The following is a 17,218-nucleotide window of genomic DNA, read 5'->3' on the forward strand; positions in this document are numbered from 1 at the left end:
CCTTTCCAAATCCACGCTGACGTCACCTCCAGTTCGAAGTTCAGCATTAGGAATGCATCATCCGCAAGACATAACAGGAGCCGCATCACACAAGCAGCTGTTCGGCAAGCTTTATTGCTCGTTTGCATACATGTTTCCAGCATTGCATTTCCCGAGTTTCTTAATGAGTTTACAAATGAGATTTTTTTTTTTTTTTTTTTTTTAAAAGATGAGCCACAGATCCCGCTGGTCTAAAATTAGACTAAATGTCAAACGTGGAAATACAGTCTGGAACCCCCTTCTGCCCCTGCAGCATAGAGGTGTCCATGTTACAACAAAAACACCACAACAGGAAAATCCTACAAGAGAAGCACTGCATGGGGCCAGAGACATAACTCTCCCCTTTTACCCGTAAGTCTCAGCTACGTGAGACACATTTACTAAAGAGCTCCTCACCATGGACTATTTAAGGTCACGTGTCAGCGAGCAGGAGCCGTCTGAACAGTTTGTATGGGACAGGCCAGCCCCCCAGTGCAGACTCAGCTAAAGAGAGGGTGCCAAGAAGCAAATTTTCTCAGTCCTGCTGAAGTGCACTGCCACAGTTTGTACTGCAATTATTCTGTCAGTAAACGGAGGAGTTTAGTCTCCAGGGGCTCCAAGTCCTGCCTTAAAACCTGGCATTGTGTCAACATGATAAATTTGGTCAGACGAGCATGTGATAAGCTTCAAAAGCAAACAGACTATAAAAAAGGCAAGCAGACCAAGAGTGTGCTAGTGCCAGACAGCTACACCTCTGAGGAACTGGTACTCAGATGATCACAGATATTTAAGGACAAGCCAATTACGTGGTCATTAACCCACCACCCCTCCTCCACAGGCAAAAAAAACCCCCTCCACAATCCAGGTTGCATTTGGGTTTCCATCCTGAAATGCTACCGAGCAGATAAGGAGTCTCCAAGGTCTATTGATACAGATACCATTTGCTTCAAGCAGGCAACTAGTACCGAGCCTGGGAGAAGATCTGGGGGAGGGGGAAATACAGTACTAGGTGGGCCAGCCAGCTCAAAGATTATGACAAACACTGAGATCAAATTAGGCTTTTAAAATGGTAGCCTGAGTTTCATCCTCCGTCTCCTGAAAGGGTTTTACAGCTACTCCTCATTTAACATCATCCCGGTTAACGTTTCATTATTACAAATCGCTGATCCATTAGAGAACACACTTGTTTAAAGTCACACGATGTTCAGTTATAACGTTGTTTGGCCGCTGCCTGCTAGTAGGTAACTACTGTGACGTAACTGGATTTGCTCAACATCATTTGGCTTAAAGTCATATTTTCCAAGAACGTAACTACAACATTAAGCGAGGAGTAGCTGTACTTCAAATGATTATATAAAAGAAACAGCTTGCTCAGAAGTTGACACAGGTTACAGGGCAATTTGGCTTTAGGCTTTTGGACTAAATGGAAAAGATGGTCACTCATTTCTCTCTCATTGGGTTTAAAAAACAGTACTGAGTAAAGAGTCTTTCCCTTCAGGCTCACAGAATGGAAAGGAGCAAGGCCTCTTCTGACAGGAATCTCAACCTAAGCGGCACCTGGTCTAACAACCCAGTTAGTGAGCTCCAGACGACTGCTGCAGAGGTGGCCCCAGGACAGAACAGGGCTGGAGATAAGACCTGGTGTCATTTAGTGGCACACAGCTCTTGGGTGGCTCACACCCACTCTGAGAACCCAGAGTCAGTTCCAGCTCAGCTAGGGAGAGCCCCAAAAAACCCTGCAGCCAGGTGTCTTGTCCCAGGTGTCCAAGAAGAGCAACTGGTTCTGACTGTACCAATCCTCCACTGCACATACAACCAGCAGTGAACAGGACTTCCCCAGCAGATGCCGGCTGGCGTGCTGCGTTCTCGCTGTCGAAGTGCTGATCATGGGCCTCTTCAGCGACCAATCAACTGGAGCATCTCCTGAGGATCCACAATCTTCTCCCGAGGCTTGCCAGCCAGTTGGCCCCTTGCCACTTCAGCAGCATCTATCTTCTCCCAGTCTGAGAAGGACACCGGATGGACCCCTGATGTTACAAGAGGGAAAAACTACATATCAACCGTCCCCAGACTAGCAGGAATTAAAACACACAAGCAAAAAAGAAAAAGCCAAAGCCTCTCACACCCAGGCATCTTCAGGCCTCAACAGCACAAAGCCATAATTTCTACATCTGTTATAAGAGGGGCTCTAGAGTTCTAGTCAAATCTGATTAGTCAGACCTTTTCAAGCCATAACAATATTCAGCACAGCACTATTTTAGGGGATGAAATGCCTCCAGTTCACTTTAACGTCTTCAACTGTTAGACAGAAGTGCGTGCTTTAATTGAAAGCCTTTAAATAAAACGATAGTGAATGACCCTCTCGGGTGTTTTAATCTATCCTCAAATTTGCCTGGAAGGATTGCTAAGAAAACGGATGAAGAGCAACAGTCTTGTTGTTTATGCAGCTGACAATGATGTTTTATCCAAGGACTGCACTGCTTTTAAACAGGTCTTTCCCGGCAGCCACACCTCCCCTCAGCAAGCAGCTATTAACCTTAGCGATTACATCCAAGTTGAGAGAATTACGGTTCCCTCGCTCCCCACTTGAAGTGCTAAAAAGTTGGGGCACAACGTAATTTGTTACAAACTTTGCTCTAGCCTACGAGCTCTCTGCCAAGAGACATTAGCAGGACTCAGAGCAGGATTCGACATTTCTATGAAAAACAGAGAAGTCATTCACAAATTACAAGAGACAGGTTCAAAAATGAGAGAGGAACAGAAGCTTCAGGATGTACACGCCACTAATGAGCAGGGCTGGGAAGGGAATCTCTCTAGAGGCAGACTATCAGGGGGTTCCTTGCAGTTTCTGGGGTTGATAATGCCTAGACCCCTACAACTAGGACAGGGCTGAGGAAAAGGTCTGTCCCTGGAAAGACTCTGAGAAGAGGCTACAGCAAGGGGGGCAGACCCAGGTTTTAAGAGGACAGAAGGAAAGGAAGAGAGAGAGAGAGAGAGAGAGAGAGAAAGTGAGTTTGATTTTGCTTCAGTTAACAGGACCCTAGAAAAAGAGAGCTGGAAGGGACCTTGTGAGACTACTGAGTCCAGGCCCCTGCTCAAGGCAGGAGTATCCCTGACCAAATCATCACAGCCACGCATTTATTTAACCTGCTCTTGAAAACGTCCAAGAATGGAGAATCTGCAATTTCTCTACCATGTCTATCCCAATGCTTGACCACCCTTGTAGTCAGAAAGTTCCTCCTAATCTCTAACCTAAGTTTCCCCTGCTCAAGCTTGAGGCCATTGGTCCTAGTCTTATCACCTAAAAGAGGGGGTTCATGGGCAGCCTTGAACTCAACCTCTTCTACCTCCTAGCCCAACGTCCAAGCCCTGGAGCCACCAAGCAGGCAGGTTTAAAGCAAAAACAAAAAAAAGATGTAGACTGCTTTCAGGAGTGGACTATGAAGGCATTTCTATTGAAGAAAGGACCTGAATGCAGTACCTTGGACAGCTCGCCCATCCTGACACATCCGAGGAGGGAACTAGGAGAGGAAGACCTGAACCCAGGACCAGGGACAGTCCTTCATCAGGAAGTAGAAGTAGAAAGCAGAATAGCAGGACTAAGCAGAAGAAAGGGATTGGGAGTAGTACTTGGGAAAACCGTGGACCTAATTTGTGGCAAGTCTGCCAAAAAAGTTGACCCCCCTACTGTTCTAAGTCAATTCAGAAATGGAGTAGATGAAGAGAACAGCAGCTACATTTCGCATCTGTGAAACGAGTTTGCACGTCTCACACCACAGAGGACAGGCAGTCCCATTGCTGTGTACACCAATGGGTTCTGCAATCTCGCCAGTAAACTCAGCAGACCACAAAGAGAATCCCACGCTTGCGGGAATGGTTCTTCCAACATAGGGTCAAGGCTTCATGCAAACACTGTATTGGTGGAAAGCTTGTAGAAGCATTGTTGCCCGATGACCTGGGACAGCCTGGACAATCTCAGTCCAGAGGACTGACTCTTCAAAGCTGCCTCAAAAAAGCTTTGTATACAAGCTTCCATGTTCTATTAAAACATGAAGAGACTAGGCTGAACAGCAGTTGCTCATAATAGTACTTTTGGGCAATAAAAGCATTTAGCTTTAATTTCTCAATATTATGTACCACAAAACAGACTCTCTCATTACTGTCCCAGCAATTTAGATGGCATCAACATGCATCATATAATTTTCACACACTTTTTATTTAAAAAGGGGTGGGGGTACCTGGCAAAGAGTGATGGGTAGATAATAAAAGGGCCTTGAGAAATGCTTCAAAGACTTCTAATCAGCAGGCAGAGTCTGAACCAGACTTTAGAAGAACAAGTGGGATATGAAGGAAGAATTTAACCATTTAGGTGCTCGTGCAAAAGGGAAACACTGAGTCAGGAGAAGCTTGTGCTTCATGAGATTTTCCCCTCCTGCAAAATTCACTCCAAATCAGTATGAGGCCAGGTGGTAGTCATCATGATGTCGGCTGGTTAAGCAGGTACGGGAAGGTACAATGAATGGAAACAAGAATGAAAAAAAAAAACCACTTTCCTTTTGTCCTCTTAGAACCTGGGCGTTAAGCTTTTAAGACAGAAATACAAAAAACCCTGCTGTCCAGTTCTCTCATGTATGATTTCTAAGAGGCTCTCTGGATTGAACATATACTCATTTCTATTCACATATCCCATGCCGCCAAGTAAGACATGTACTTTGTTTTGAAAAAGCAGAATGAAGATAGAGATTTCCCCCTTTAACCAAATTGTTCAGAATCAGTTTCCTCATTTAAGATGCCCACCCCAGGTTTGGATCTATAATTTTCAGGAAAAAAGTAAGTGTAGTATACAAATGCATACAGTGCATTTGTTGCCATAGACTCTCACGCCAGAGGTTGCCCATAAGCATGTCCACTGACCTCGACTGTGTAGGATGCTCCTCACAGACTCAAAGCCTTCCTTGGTGTTTGAAACATTCAGCATCCCGGCCTGGAGGTCCTCTAGCACAGACTGGGCTGTGTCAAAGCTATCGTTCATGGTGGTGATGATCACCCCAGTAGGTCCCCTTTTCACCCAGCCGCTGCAGTACAGCCCTACAGAGCATTACACAAAATCAGCCGTGCCTCAATACAGTCCCCAGTGTGCATATAGGGGCATGCTCAGTTCCCCAGTACAAATGTCCCTTTGTGGGGAAGAGATGCAACACATATCTCCTTATCTACTGATGTTTCATGTGGATAAATTCCTAGTCCACTAAAGTTCCACGCCTCCTCCTATATAAAATGTCTCAGATTTAGGTGGCCACTGCAGCCAAGAAAAACTACACTATCATTACCAAGCCCACCAAAGGGTTCGCTCAGTGGAGTTTACCTGGGGAGACTGCCTTCTACACCATGCAAATACACTGCATCATCTCAGCAGCACTGCCCAAAACAATCCCTCCCCCCTCCACCTGTCCCTCCCCAGTGCACAGCTATCAGTTTATAGCACTGGGATGAGCCTTAAAAAACAGCCACCACAGACTGCTCGCTCTCATTAATAAACCCCCAAGGCCTAGTAAAATGACTGCATTCCTCAGTGTCATTTGCTGCAAACATCTGAGCTATTAACATTATGAGCTACAAGACAGGTCTTATAACAACCATTTAAAATTTTCATGAACAGAACACAGCCAGCTCCGGTTACATTTTGGACACTTATAAGCAGTTTCTGTCAGAAGAGCTAAAAGGCTGCCCAAGGTGAGGTAGGGTGTCACGTAGGGAGTCCACAAACTAAATCAGAGCAGAACAAGGGAGCTCAGGTCCCAGCCTCATTCCTTACAAACCAGACTCCCCCACCCTTCACTCACACAGACATCGCAACCACTTGCATTCAAAAACACCGAGGATAATACTGACCTGGGACCCCCTGAACCCTGCCCAGGTGGTTGGGGATGATCCCATGCTTGGGGTCAAATGGAACAGAAGGTCCAAGGGGAAGGCTCCTGTAGCCAATGCTACTGAGGATCAATCCACACTCAAGCTCCTCAACTTCTCCAGTGGGGACAGCTGTGGCTGACTCGCCTGAACCCTGCATAGCCAAGGGAGGGAGAGAGAGGGGGAAGAGAGGAGAAATCAGAGTAGCCTTAAGACCCTCAACTGGATCTGCCAGGAGAAGCAGCGATGTTGCCAGTGAAATCGAGGAGGTGGAACAGATGCAGGAGATGCAGATGGGTGTGGGACATGCTCCTATACCAGCTCAACACCAACATACAGGAAAATCTCCCTCTGTGTCACATCAGGAACGGCTCCTGACCGAGAGGCAGCATTGGCTTCCCAAAACCTGCCATTTCAGATGCTCAGGTAGCAGCCAGCTCTGCTGGCTCCTATCAGCCTCGAATTCCCTGGCTATCTTTCAATTAGAGCTGCCCCAGGTTCACCTCCCAGCAATGCAGGCACCCAGGCAAGGGGAAAGTGCCAACACTCTAGGGAGAGAGAACTGAAAGTCCATACTTCCAACCTGGTGACAGCCATACGGATCCCTCTTGCTCGCTTCCCATTGGCAGTGGGCAGAATCTCCAGAGGACTGCGCAGAAACTTCAAGCCCCACTCCCTGGTGGCTGATGCCCAAATCTTGGCCTCCTTCTCACCAGGTTTCTCCAGGGCTGTTTTGATCATCAGCTCAGTCAGCCGCTTCCTCGGTCTGGGGACATCTGAAAATTAAAGAGAGGACTGCAGGAGCATGAGGGACTCCAGACCAAGGTCCATCAGTCAACTAAGAAAGAACAGGAAAGGAGGAAGAACTGTTTGGGCCTCTGGACAGTTAATCCTGAAGGAACGGAAGTCAACAAGCTAACTCAGAGAGCTTGCTAGCCCATGGGTCAATTTAAGGCCAAAGCCAATTCATACAGGTAGTTGTTGGGTGGCTGCACCCACCACCTGGGACTTTGGAGACTGCAACTCTTGGGGAATCTGTTCCAAATCCAAATTTGGAGGAGAAAGCCCTTGCACACTTTAAAACACAACTCTTCTTTCAGTTTTAGCTTTAAAACAAGCTTCAATATCAAGACTTGCATACCCCTATACGCAGTCAGAAACAGACACCTGGCCCTTCATGTCTGCTCACCACCCTGCCCTATGAAAGCTAAAACAAAAATATAAAGTCAGCAGCATTCAGCCAGCTCCGCTATGCTGGGATCTCCAGGAATGCACAGATGTCCTTTTCTCTTTGCTACACTCCTGGCATTTTAGGAGCCTCTGGCTCCTGGCACACATTAGTTTAAAGGTATGATGGGATCTGATCCCCGATCCCATCCTCTGTGCCTCTTGTCCAGCTATGTGTGCGCATGGCAGGAGCTAATTTTGGGGTTAGAGCCCAAACAGGGCCCTTTCTACTTGCCAGTGCAGAGACAGCCCAGTATCATGATGCTGGGTTCTCACAGCATTGGGAAGTTGAAAGCCAGATGTCCACACCCCAGTACGTCCTGGTCCCAGCCCCAGGAATCAGTTATTAAAGATGAGCTGCAGCAGCCAGGTTGAGACCCTGGTGCAGTCCTGGGGACAGAGCCAAGAATCAACTGGTCACTGGCCCTGGGGCAGCCCTGGACATGCCACATGTTCAAAATTAAAAAGCACCACACAAAACACTTGTGACTAGTTTGTATTCCACCTACAATATTTTCATAGTTGGTTTGCCATTTTAACACAGCTTAAATTGGTTGCATATGTAGCACCTTTGCCATTTGTGCTGCAATTAACACCTTAATTGCACCATAAATGTAATGTGTAGAGGGGCCCTCTGAAACAGTGACACTGCTGCCATGGCTCAGCCAGAAGGCACTGGCAAAACAATTAGGGCTGCGCGAAATTTCGCCGATTGCTTCGATTCGACACTGTTTCAACTAATTTCAAGCTCAAAACAGCGAGATCAAATCAAAATGAAGAGCTTTGAAACAGCCTCGAAACAAAACGAGGCTAGTCGAAACGTTTCGAGTTTTGAAGTCAGCAGTGGAGAAACAGGGGAGAACCAGGGCTGCACTCCCAGCACCAGCTGGGAGCACAGCCCTGGCTCTCCCTGTCTCCTGCTGCTGGAAGCTGATAACAGCGCAGGGGAAGGGTATTGAGCCTGGGCTCAGTTCCCCACCCCAGTGCTGCGATCCAGCGGGTGGGGGTGGAGAGTCAGCCCAACTAGGCTGGGAGGACAATCATGCACTAGCTGCGTTCTCCTGTAGTAATCAACCTGGAAGGCAAGACAAGAGGCTCTCAGCTCATTGCTTACTTCGACAGGTTCCCTCGAGCAGGCCTCCCTGTAAGACCCTCCTCCCCTCTCCACCCCCGCCATCCCCCAAACACAGCCGGGTTGCAGGTTTCCTCACCTTTAATAGCATCTCTAAGGCCTGTAAAATCAGCAGGGTCCAGGATGGGTCTGGCGCCGGGCAGGTTGACCATCTCCCGCAACTCCTGGAAATCCCAGACAGGAAGACATTATACCTCCCTGCTCCGGTTGTGTCCGTGAGAGACAAGAGCACAGGTCCCAGAGGAGAAGCTGCCTGCTTCACAAGGAAGTCTTCTTGAGCACGCAACTCCTATTCTACAGGAAAGCTTGGGGTCAGCATGTGGGCACAGTAACCTGGGTTCACATGCCAGCCAAGAGACTCTCAGCTAAAGCAAGCAGATTCAAGAACATGCACTAAGTTCAGACCCAACAAGAGGCTTAGAGTAAGAATTACAGCAAATGCTATTACCATAGGGCACCTCCAGCTCAAGCAAGAGAGTCTTACCTTGATGGTGAATGCCACCTGGAGAGGGCCCCTCCTCCCGACAAGCCACACACGTTTCACCTTGCTGGAGGCTATGGCTGCCAAGGAGCCTTCAGTGATGTCAGTCTTCTGTCAGACAAACAAAAGCAGCAGGGGAAGGAGGGAATTGGGTCCACAAATGCAGGCACCAGCCAGAGAGGGAAACAGCCTAACAGTCAGCTCCCTTGGTCTGAAGCTGTTTTCACAGCTACTGCCAGAACACAGCACATATCACAGAATCATAGAAGTAGGGTCGGAAGGGACCTTGTAGATCTTCAGGTCCAACCCCCTGCCTGGGCAGGAAGAAAAAACTGGGCTCAAATGACCCCAGCCCCCATATATTCTCCATGATCCTGTATTTCATCACAACTCGGCACAAACAAGGCAACACTCTACTAGGCAGTCTCAAAGAGAAGCCCACAAGTGCTCCCCCTTCTTTAAAAGCCCTTTAAAAGGTGGTGCTAAAGGAAGTCTGTTCTAGCTTGGAGCCAGTGGAGCAGGCAGGGACAAGAAATCTTGCTTTTCTGGCGCACACAGCTTCAAGAGGGCACTCAAGAGTTGGCTGGAGATTTCTTCCCTCCAATTCTTTAAAATGGGGGTGGCTTTCCTACTGACACAGATAACCAACGGATCTGACCGGGCATCATTTAAAATTAAAAAGGAAAAAAAAAATGGTATGGCAGAGAGAATAAACCTAAGGATATTTCACTATGCGATGGTGAGGACATTCAAAAAGAAAGATTGCTGGCAGATCCCAAGCAGGCAGTGCTTTTACCAGGTGTGATCTGCCGCTTTGATGTCAAAAGATAAAGATCCCACAATCAGAACTCACTGACAAGGTTACTGGATAAAATCCAGGCCCTCCCCTATTTGGATCAGCTCTGCAGAAATGGAGAAGGGTAAAAGACACTAGACAGGGAGCGTGTATTCAATCCCAGTCCTCTCCTGGAACATTATGGTGCCACTGCCCCCATTGCGTCCATTCTAGGTACTACAGATGGTCCCGAAGAGGCAGCATTTGAAACCATGGGCTCACTCCCAATCCGTTTAACTCTTTAAAGGCCTCTGAAACTGCCAACATCCCAAACCTTTTCTTTCCTTTAATTTCACTAGTAATGTGGGAGGTCCTAGCTGTGCTTTAACGAGCCTCCCATCTGTTCCTGAGGGAGAGGGAAGTCTGGGATGCTCTCCCTGCTCACATCTGGGACAGAAGCCATGTAGAACAGCTGTTGCCAACAAGCTCACAGCTGTCAGACTGGGAACCTGGTGGAGAAAGAGATAATCCTACAAATCTAGTCTACTGACAGGCAGGCGAGCTGGCTGGCTAGTGCATCAAGTGCAGCAAGGAGCTACAGCAGAAGGCATACTGGGGTGGAACAAGGCACAGAGACTAGACCAGACCCCTGCAAAAAGAACTTGTTCAGGTCTTGATCTGTCAGCAGTTCTAGCAGGGGGCAGGCCAGGGCTCTGTTTCTGCTGGGAGGGAGAAAGGACAAAGGTGTCACTATTTAATGGCTTTTATTAAAGGCCTGACAAAGTTTGGGGTGAAAGGGCTCAGAGTGCGAATCCCCACATTAGCAAAGGCCAGGAGCACTACAGGAGAGGCCAGGCAGCTGTGGGAGATACCACCCCTGTGTAGGCATTCTCTAGCTCTCAGGGCACTCAGGTATGATAGATACTCAACCCATGGTATGATAGATCATACTGGAGCATGGCACTTCCCTCCCTTTTATTTTAGTACCAAATCCACTAGGCTAGCAGCAAATCCAGGTCCAGGTATTGACCTGGCTCAAGCAGGCCAGCAGTTTTCCTGAAGGGTTAAGCAGGCTACAAGGGAGGAAAGCTCTCAGTTGAAAACAGAAAGTTTCAACTAGGCAGGAGAGTCCAGGAGTGCAGCTACTGGGGCACATGGCTGCTTCTGGTACTTGGTCTGCATTCTCCTGTTAGAAGAGATCCTAATATACCTTGCATGAAAGGGTTCTTGACCTATCATGCCAAATCAAGCCTGGCCTATTTTACAACATGGAGCATTCTCCATATGTTCACCTGGAGTAAATCGAGTGGAGTCAGTAGAATCCGAGCAACATCCAGTGCCACATTTCCCTGCCCCAGAACCAGCGCCGTCTTGCTGCTCAGGTCAGGCTTCAACTGTGCCAAGAGAAAGCAGATTCAATAGTCTGCCCTGCTACTTTCACAGCAACACAGGACTAGAAGGAGACTTCCAGGTCAGGATCCACTCCCCTGCACTCAAAAGTAACCACTTCAAGCTCTCACATAACCCCAAGGCACAAAACCAGAAACACCCACAGGTTAAAGAAGGGGACATAAGGGCAGAGCTAAAGTGCTGTCAACTATTATGGCTAGGGATGCACCGATAGAGATTTTTGGGGACGATACTGACGGCCAATTTTTAAGGAGACGTACTGGCTGATAACGATCCGATTCACAGCTCTTCAACTTGAAGAGCTGCATCCAGCTAGTAAGTCTGGTGTGGTGGAAGGGGAGGGAAGTGCAGGGGAGGAGGCGGCAGATCAAGGCCCCTGTGGTGAGGGAGGGAATGGGGCTGTGGCTGACCAGCCAGGGCAGGCAAGGGCATAGGACAGAACCACAAGCAGCTTGTCCAGGGGGTGCAGGGCGTGTGCCCCCCCGGATCTGCACAGCATGTGGCGGGCTGGGGCAGGCACAGGACAGAGGCACAGCTTGTCGGAGGGGTGCAGGAAGGCAGAGGAGAGGGGCAGATCCCGCCAGTGCGCGCAGCTAATTTAGTGCTCATCTGGCAGCTCCCACCGCTTGTCATGGAGGGCATGGTGGGGCATGTGCCCCCAGATCTGCCCGGCCAGAAGAGCCCAGCCCCAGCCCACCCCGCCCTGCCCAGATGTGGGGGAAACACCATGCACACCCCCCTACCCCCACGTCCTCCTGAACGAGCAGCAAGAGCAGCAGCAGCAGGAGCCACCAAACTAGCACCAGACGAGTTAAGTACAGCAGCAGAACCTGCCCCCCTACCTCCCTTCTCATGTTCTGCGCCCACCTCAGCCTCAGCCCCAGCCCCAGCCCCAACCCCACTCCTTCCCTCGCCACGGAGGCCTTCATCTCCCCCATCCCCTTCTAACACACCAGACTTACCAGCTGCATGCAGCACTTCATGCTGCTGGCTCTACTCCTCACTGCCTATGTGCTGTGCTGCGGCTGCGCGCACGCATGGCCATTTATCAGCCACATCAGCCCAGTTTCTGATACAGAAATGTTTCTTTATTTCAGTGCCGATCCGATATTGAACCGATGTATTGGTAAACCTCTAATTATGGCAGAGAAATAATTAGTTAACATGCTCAGAGGCTGCTAAGAAAAGGACCACGTCCCATGCTACAGAAGGTAGCAAAACTCCTTGCAGTCTTCAGTCTCACCTAGGGGGAAGATCCCTTCCTGACCCCAAACTTGGCAACTGGGATGACCTCAAGTGCAAGGGCAGGACCCTCTAGCCAGAAATAGGGTTTTCGCTTCTCCAGCAGCTGGCTCTTTCCATCCCCTCCTCAGTACCAATACAGAACCCTCCTACTTCACTCTAGCCGTCAGACAAAACCAGCTAGCACAGGTCCAAGTCTCCTCCTTCAGCCTGCAGTTCTAGCACATATTTGGCAGCACAGCACCTATGTGATAGGATCAGGGAGCAGCCGCACAGCACATTTACGTGGTGCAACCTGCATCGGTTTCGTTCACAGATGCAAGTTATACCAGGATGCTAAGCAGAGAAATGACTGATGGGCTTATCTGGGAGTAGCAGACTACAGGCTGCTGTACTAGCCCCTTGCCAGCTGGTGGCACAGAAAGCAAGTAATAGTTTGAGCAGAGGGTAATTACAAGACAGGCAGTTAAAACTAAGCAGAGCTAAGACAGGACAGAGACCAGAGTGACTTGCCTTGACATACAATTACTACTGACTCTTTGCAGCACAGTTTTGTCCTGGACTAGGGTTATTTACATGGGTAGGGCTATACGCTTGCTCCAGACAGATCATACTGGTGTGTGTCTTGTGTCCTTGCTCTCAGTTATTTCTCCAATTCCCACCTCTTCCAGAGCACCACTGCAGGCCTCTAAAGTTTCCTCACATGGCACCTCTGAGCTACCAGCAAACCAAATTAAATCTCCCCAGACTAAAACGTGTCCCTTCTGGGCTTCATTACAGCATCTCCAGAAGATGCTGCCAACTTAGAGCCACCTAATCCGCTTTTATTGCCACATAAATCATTTACACATTTATCATCTAAGGGGGATTTAATGTGGGGCCTATTAATCTTTTCCAACTGCAGGCCTCTCAGGCAGGCACTAATCCCAAGATGGATGACTGCATTTCAGACATAGGGGATGCATGAGGCCAAGAGACAGAAACACCAGCCCACTCACTCACGTCTCTGTTCTCAGGCAGCCCGTTGTACCAGCCCACAAGTGCTCTGGCTGAATAAACCCCAGACAGGTTTTCTCCCGGGATGCCAAGGATCCGGTTATCTTCTGCCCCATAGCTCTGCAGAGGTAGAAAGAACAACCCCAGTCAAATGTGCATCAGTACACACTGGTGTGAAAGCAATACACAGGGTAAATCTCCTCCACAGAAGGGCTGCTGCCATCTGAGGGAACCACCTGTGGGATGCTGTACTGCTGCCAACCTCCAGAGTATGTCCTGGGTTGACAGATTTGTATAGCGAAGCTTCCAATGCGAGTTTCACGGCCTTTCTCCACGCCTGGGACGTGGAGAAATACCTGGGAACATGACACTATGTAAGGCAAAGTTATAGGACAGAGGAGAGGTGGGTTTTCAAGCTGCTCTTTGAGACCATAGGTAATGTGAACCTAAAGAGATAGCATATATGCACCTGCCCCCACCCTGTGGCATCCCATCAAGTTGTCATAAAGCCTGTCACTGACACATTACATCAAAGGAATGCCCAAGCCCCAGCAGGGTTAAGAGACACCGGTCTCTATAGCCCACAAGGCTCCCAAAGGGATGGATGTGGCCAGCTTCATGTCCAGCTGCCTCAATTTCCCCAACCCAAATGACCAGGTGACCATTTATAGCTGGATTGGCTAGGGTTGGTATTCCACACAGATCCAGAGAGGCTCAAACTCACATTTCTGGATGCACAGCAAAACAATTTAACCACTCTCCCCTCGAGTCGGATGACCCTGAGCGAGTCCCTTATACCCCTGGGCCTCAGTTCTCCATCTGTGACAAGGGGAAAAACGCTGCCCTGCCTCACAGTGGGGTGGGATGATGAATGTTTTAAAGGATTGTGAAATTATGAGTTACTAGAGTAATGAGGGCCATAAATGGATTAAAGACACTCTTCTCCTTAAAAACCCAACACATAGACAAATGAACATTTATCACAGCGTATATACATGGCTTTGTAAATTATGCTGGATCAGGAAGAGGCAGGCTGCAACTCTTATAGTATCTTACTACTGGGCAACAAAACAGGTTTAGCAAACAGCTACCCGAGGACAGACACAAACCCAAGCCAGTCTAACTGCAGGAGTTGTACCCCCAATTCTCTTTAGGAGTACTTCACCAAATCAGTGGAAGTTCCCCTGGTTCAGGGGGTTGTCTCACTTGCCAGGGTTTTTACATCAGTGTTACATTGACTACACTGGTATAAACATGCTGACCATTCGAGCACATCTGGTTCTCTTCAACCCTTTTCTAATTCAACATACAGTCCATCAACCCACCAAGACTACCGCGTGATAAGCCTGTTGCAGTTCCTCTACAGTCACATCCTTCCCGACAGTGACATTCCCATAATAGGAGCAGCGATCAGACTGGGCCGTCTGGGTAAAGGTGTTGATCACATTCTGTTGGGTGGAGAAGAAAGGCGAAAGGATTTAACAAGAACAGCTGCATGCTACATCCCAACAAAACACAACCAAAAAGAGGAGCCGGCAGAGAGGTCTCAACAATGGCCCTATGGGACCTTGAAGCTCTCTCCGATTCATGCCTCACAGCCCTTATCAGATGAAGGCTCCGTGTAATTCATTTTTAAAACAGACACAGTTATCTGTGGCTTGGCACCATTTCTGTCAGTTCTGTTGGAAGAAAGTAGAGCTCATTTTTCAGTGTCCCATCTACCACCGGTGCAAGATTCCACCTTTGAAAAGGAGAGAACAGATAGCTGGAGGGTTTGACTCAAATCTTGCCCTCTGAACAGTGCTGGGAATGACTGTCCCAATGCTAACCAAGACAACTCAAGGCTCCAGCTGGCATGGCAGATGAGTCAGTCTTGCTTGTCTGTTGGAAAAATCATTTGTTTTCCTACAATAAAAGCAAGAACCTCACAGATGGAATGTTTTCAGTAGCCACAACAGATCCTGCTGTTCCCCGGATGACTGGAGACCAGGACTGCCCATGTGCAACTGAGAAGAAAAAACTAAACTCTAGAGATAAGAACGGCTGAATAATCCCATTCAACAGTGCCAGCCGCCTGCCCAAGCCAACCTTGCCTTGTGCTCCCCGCTTTCATAGGAAGTTGCCTGCTTGAGTCAGACAGTAAAACAGCTTGTTATAGATAACAAGCTTCCCTCTTCCCAAGCTTCTCCTCCAGAACTTAGCATTTAAAGCCTCTGCAAACAACCCATTTCCCTCCCCCTTGAGTGATCTGCAACCAGAGAAAGGACAGTTACAACAGGGGAAATTACCTCACAGGAATTGCATCCCTGCCCTCGTTACTTCTCATGCCTGGGACCAAAGGGATCCAAGACTTGCTGTCAGCTTGCACCACAGACAGGCAAGGCAGAGGCCAGTGCGTCCCTCTCCAAAGTTAATGATGGGCCCTCTCCGTTCTGAGCCCTGCCAGATGATGGGGAAACCACTACAAACCTTGACTTCAGGGTGGTCCGGTGCCACGCCAAAACGAACGAGGCCGAAGGGAACAGGCAGCTTCTCATAAATGTCCACTCGGGCCAGCTTGTGGTGCTAGAGAAGAAGAGCACACAGTCACGATAGAAGGCACCAGAGGGAGCACACAAGTTAGATGCGGCAGACATCGGCTTTCTGCTTTTGAAGCAGGCTGCAGAGGAAGAGCTCCTGATCTTCTTGAATCTGCAGGTATAGCAGGGAGGCAGAGAGCTCTTGCACCTCAGCATGAAGAGGGAGAGATGCACTCAAAGTTAACAACACCCAGCTAGACTCTTATACCTGGGAGCAGAAATCAAGGGAGGAGGGCAGGGGAGGAAAGTGTAGGGGTATGAGCGAGTGAATGGGGCAGGAGTGTATACATGTGGAACTGCACTCTCTCTCATTAGTGGTAGTTCTAAAGCTTTGCCTTCAAGTAGCAAGGACAAGCCTACAACAGAAATCATTACAACCCACTGTACAAGACAAAGGACCCTGACAACTAACAAGCTCATCCAGGACAAAAATCACCAAGATAAAAGCAGTGCTCCGAGGGCCTTAGGCAGTCAGGGTTAGCCCGATCCTTCTTGGATTTGTCAAAGCAAACACAAGAATTGTAGACAAAGCATGGATTATTTCTGCTGCAGAGATGCTAAAATATATCAGACCTGTCTGACACTCTGTTCAGCCAAGGTTTTGCCAACCAGGAACTATGGAAAAAGATAACAAAAAAAAGCTTAACAAAAAAAACAAACAAAAAACCCCCAAAATTTAAACAACTCTACTTTCTGGAAGGTGCTGCAGCTGGGGGGGAGCAAGCAGCGTGGAAGGGACAGGTGTCAGGACACTGGACTCCCTGCCACCTGTATCCCACCCCCCTGCAGCAGTGGGTGATACCAATTTAACACAACCCTCAAATACTTAGATTCTATACCAAATTTATACTATGATGTCACGGCGGGGTCCTATAGGAGGGCCGTGGTCTCCTTACGGCCCCCTCACTGTGCCAAGTTGGCCCAAGGGCACCCTCAAATTCTCGCCTGCCACGTCTTTGATGATTAGATAAAGTTGGGAGGCTGCCTTACGACTCCCTGGGCACGGTTAGCTGGGACCTCTGTCCCCGTGTGTTCCCGGACCCCCTGGGGGTCTCCCGGTATGATGGGTGCTCCCCAGGCACCCTAGCCTTACGGGCTACGCGTGGCTCCTACCAACCCCTAATACCACGCTCCAAGCCTCGCTGATGGGATAGACACTGGTATGTCTCTCTATATGTACACGGCCCGTCTCTTGGGCCTCCTCTATGTACTCTCGCCCCGCTCTCTGGGGCCTCCTCTTCTGTGCTGCCGTCTCTTGGGCTCTCTGAGCCCACTCGGGGCCCCCCTGTAACGTTGCCCCTTTCTGGGGCCTTCTCTATAGTGTCACCCCATCTGGGGCCTTTACAATAGTGCCCCCTCCTGGGGCTTTCCCTCCAACGTTGCCCAAACTCGAGCTTCTAAAATACAGCCCCCCATCTGGGGCTCTCTGCGCCCACTCTGGGGACTTC

At 49.0% G+C, this 17,218-nt stretch overlaps 1 protein-coding gene across 1 annotated transcript in view; it reads right to left on the bottom strand.

Moving 5' to 3' along the window:
- Window positions 1–95: 95 nt before the first annotated feature.
- FDXR (ferredoxin reductase) overlaps window positions 96–17,218 on the bottom strand; it is a 23,191-nt gene continuing 6,068 nt past the window's right edge. Inside the window, exons 4-13 of the mRNA XM_025197496.1 lie at window positions 15,661–15,756; window positions 14,517–14,639; window positions 13,198–13,311; window positions 10,836–10,937; window positions 8,772–8,879; window positions 8,367–8,451; window positions 6,505–6,704; window positions 5,911–6,082; window positions 4,933–5,106; window positions 96–2,045 (exon numbers count right to left, since the gene is read on the bottom strand). Coding sequence (XP_025053281.1) covers window positions 1,915–2,045; window positions 4,933–5,106; window positions 5,911–6,082; window positions 6,505–6,704; window positions 8,367–8,451; window positions 8,772–8,879; window positions 10,836–10,937; window positions 13,198–13,311; window positions 14,517–14,639; window positions 15,661–15,756 — 1,305 coding nt within the window. The 3' untranslated portion in view covers window positions 96–1,914. The remainder of the gene's footprint in view (window positions 2,046–4,932; window positions 5,107–5,910; window positions 6,083–6,504; window positions 6,705–8,366; window positions 8,452–8,771; window positions 8,880–10,835; window positions 10,938–13,197; window positions 13,312–14,516; window positions 14,640–15,660; window positions 15,757–17,218) is intronic.

This window comes from Alligator sinensis, unplaced genomic scaffold, assembly GCF_000455745.1.
Source record: "Alligator sinensis unplaced genomic scaffold, ASM45574v1 scaffold400_1, whole genome shotgun sequence".
Taxonomy (NCBI): domain Eukaryota; kingdom Metazoa; phylum Chordata; order Crocodylia; family Alligatoridae; genus Alligator; species Alligator sinensis.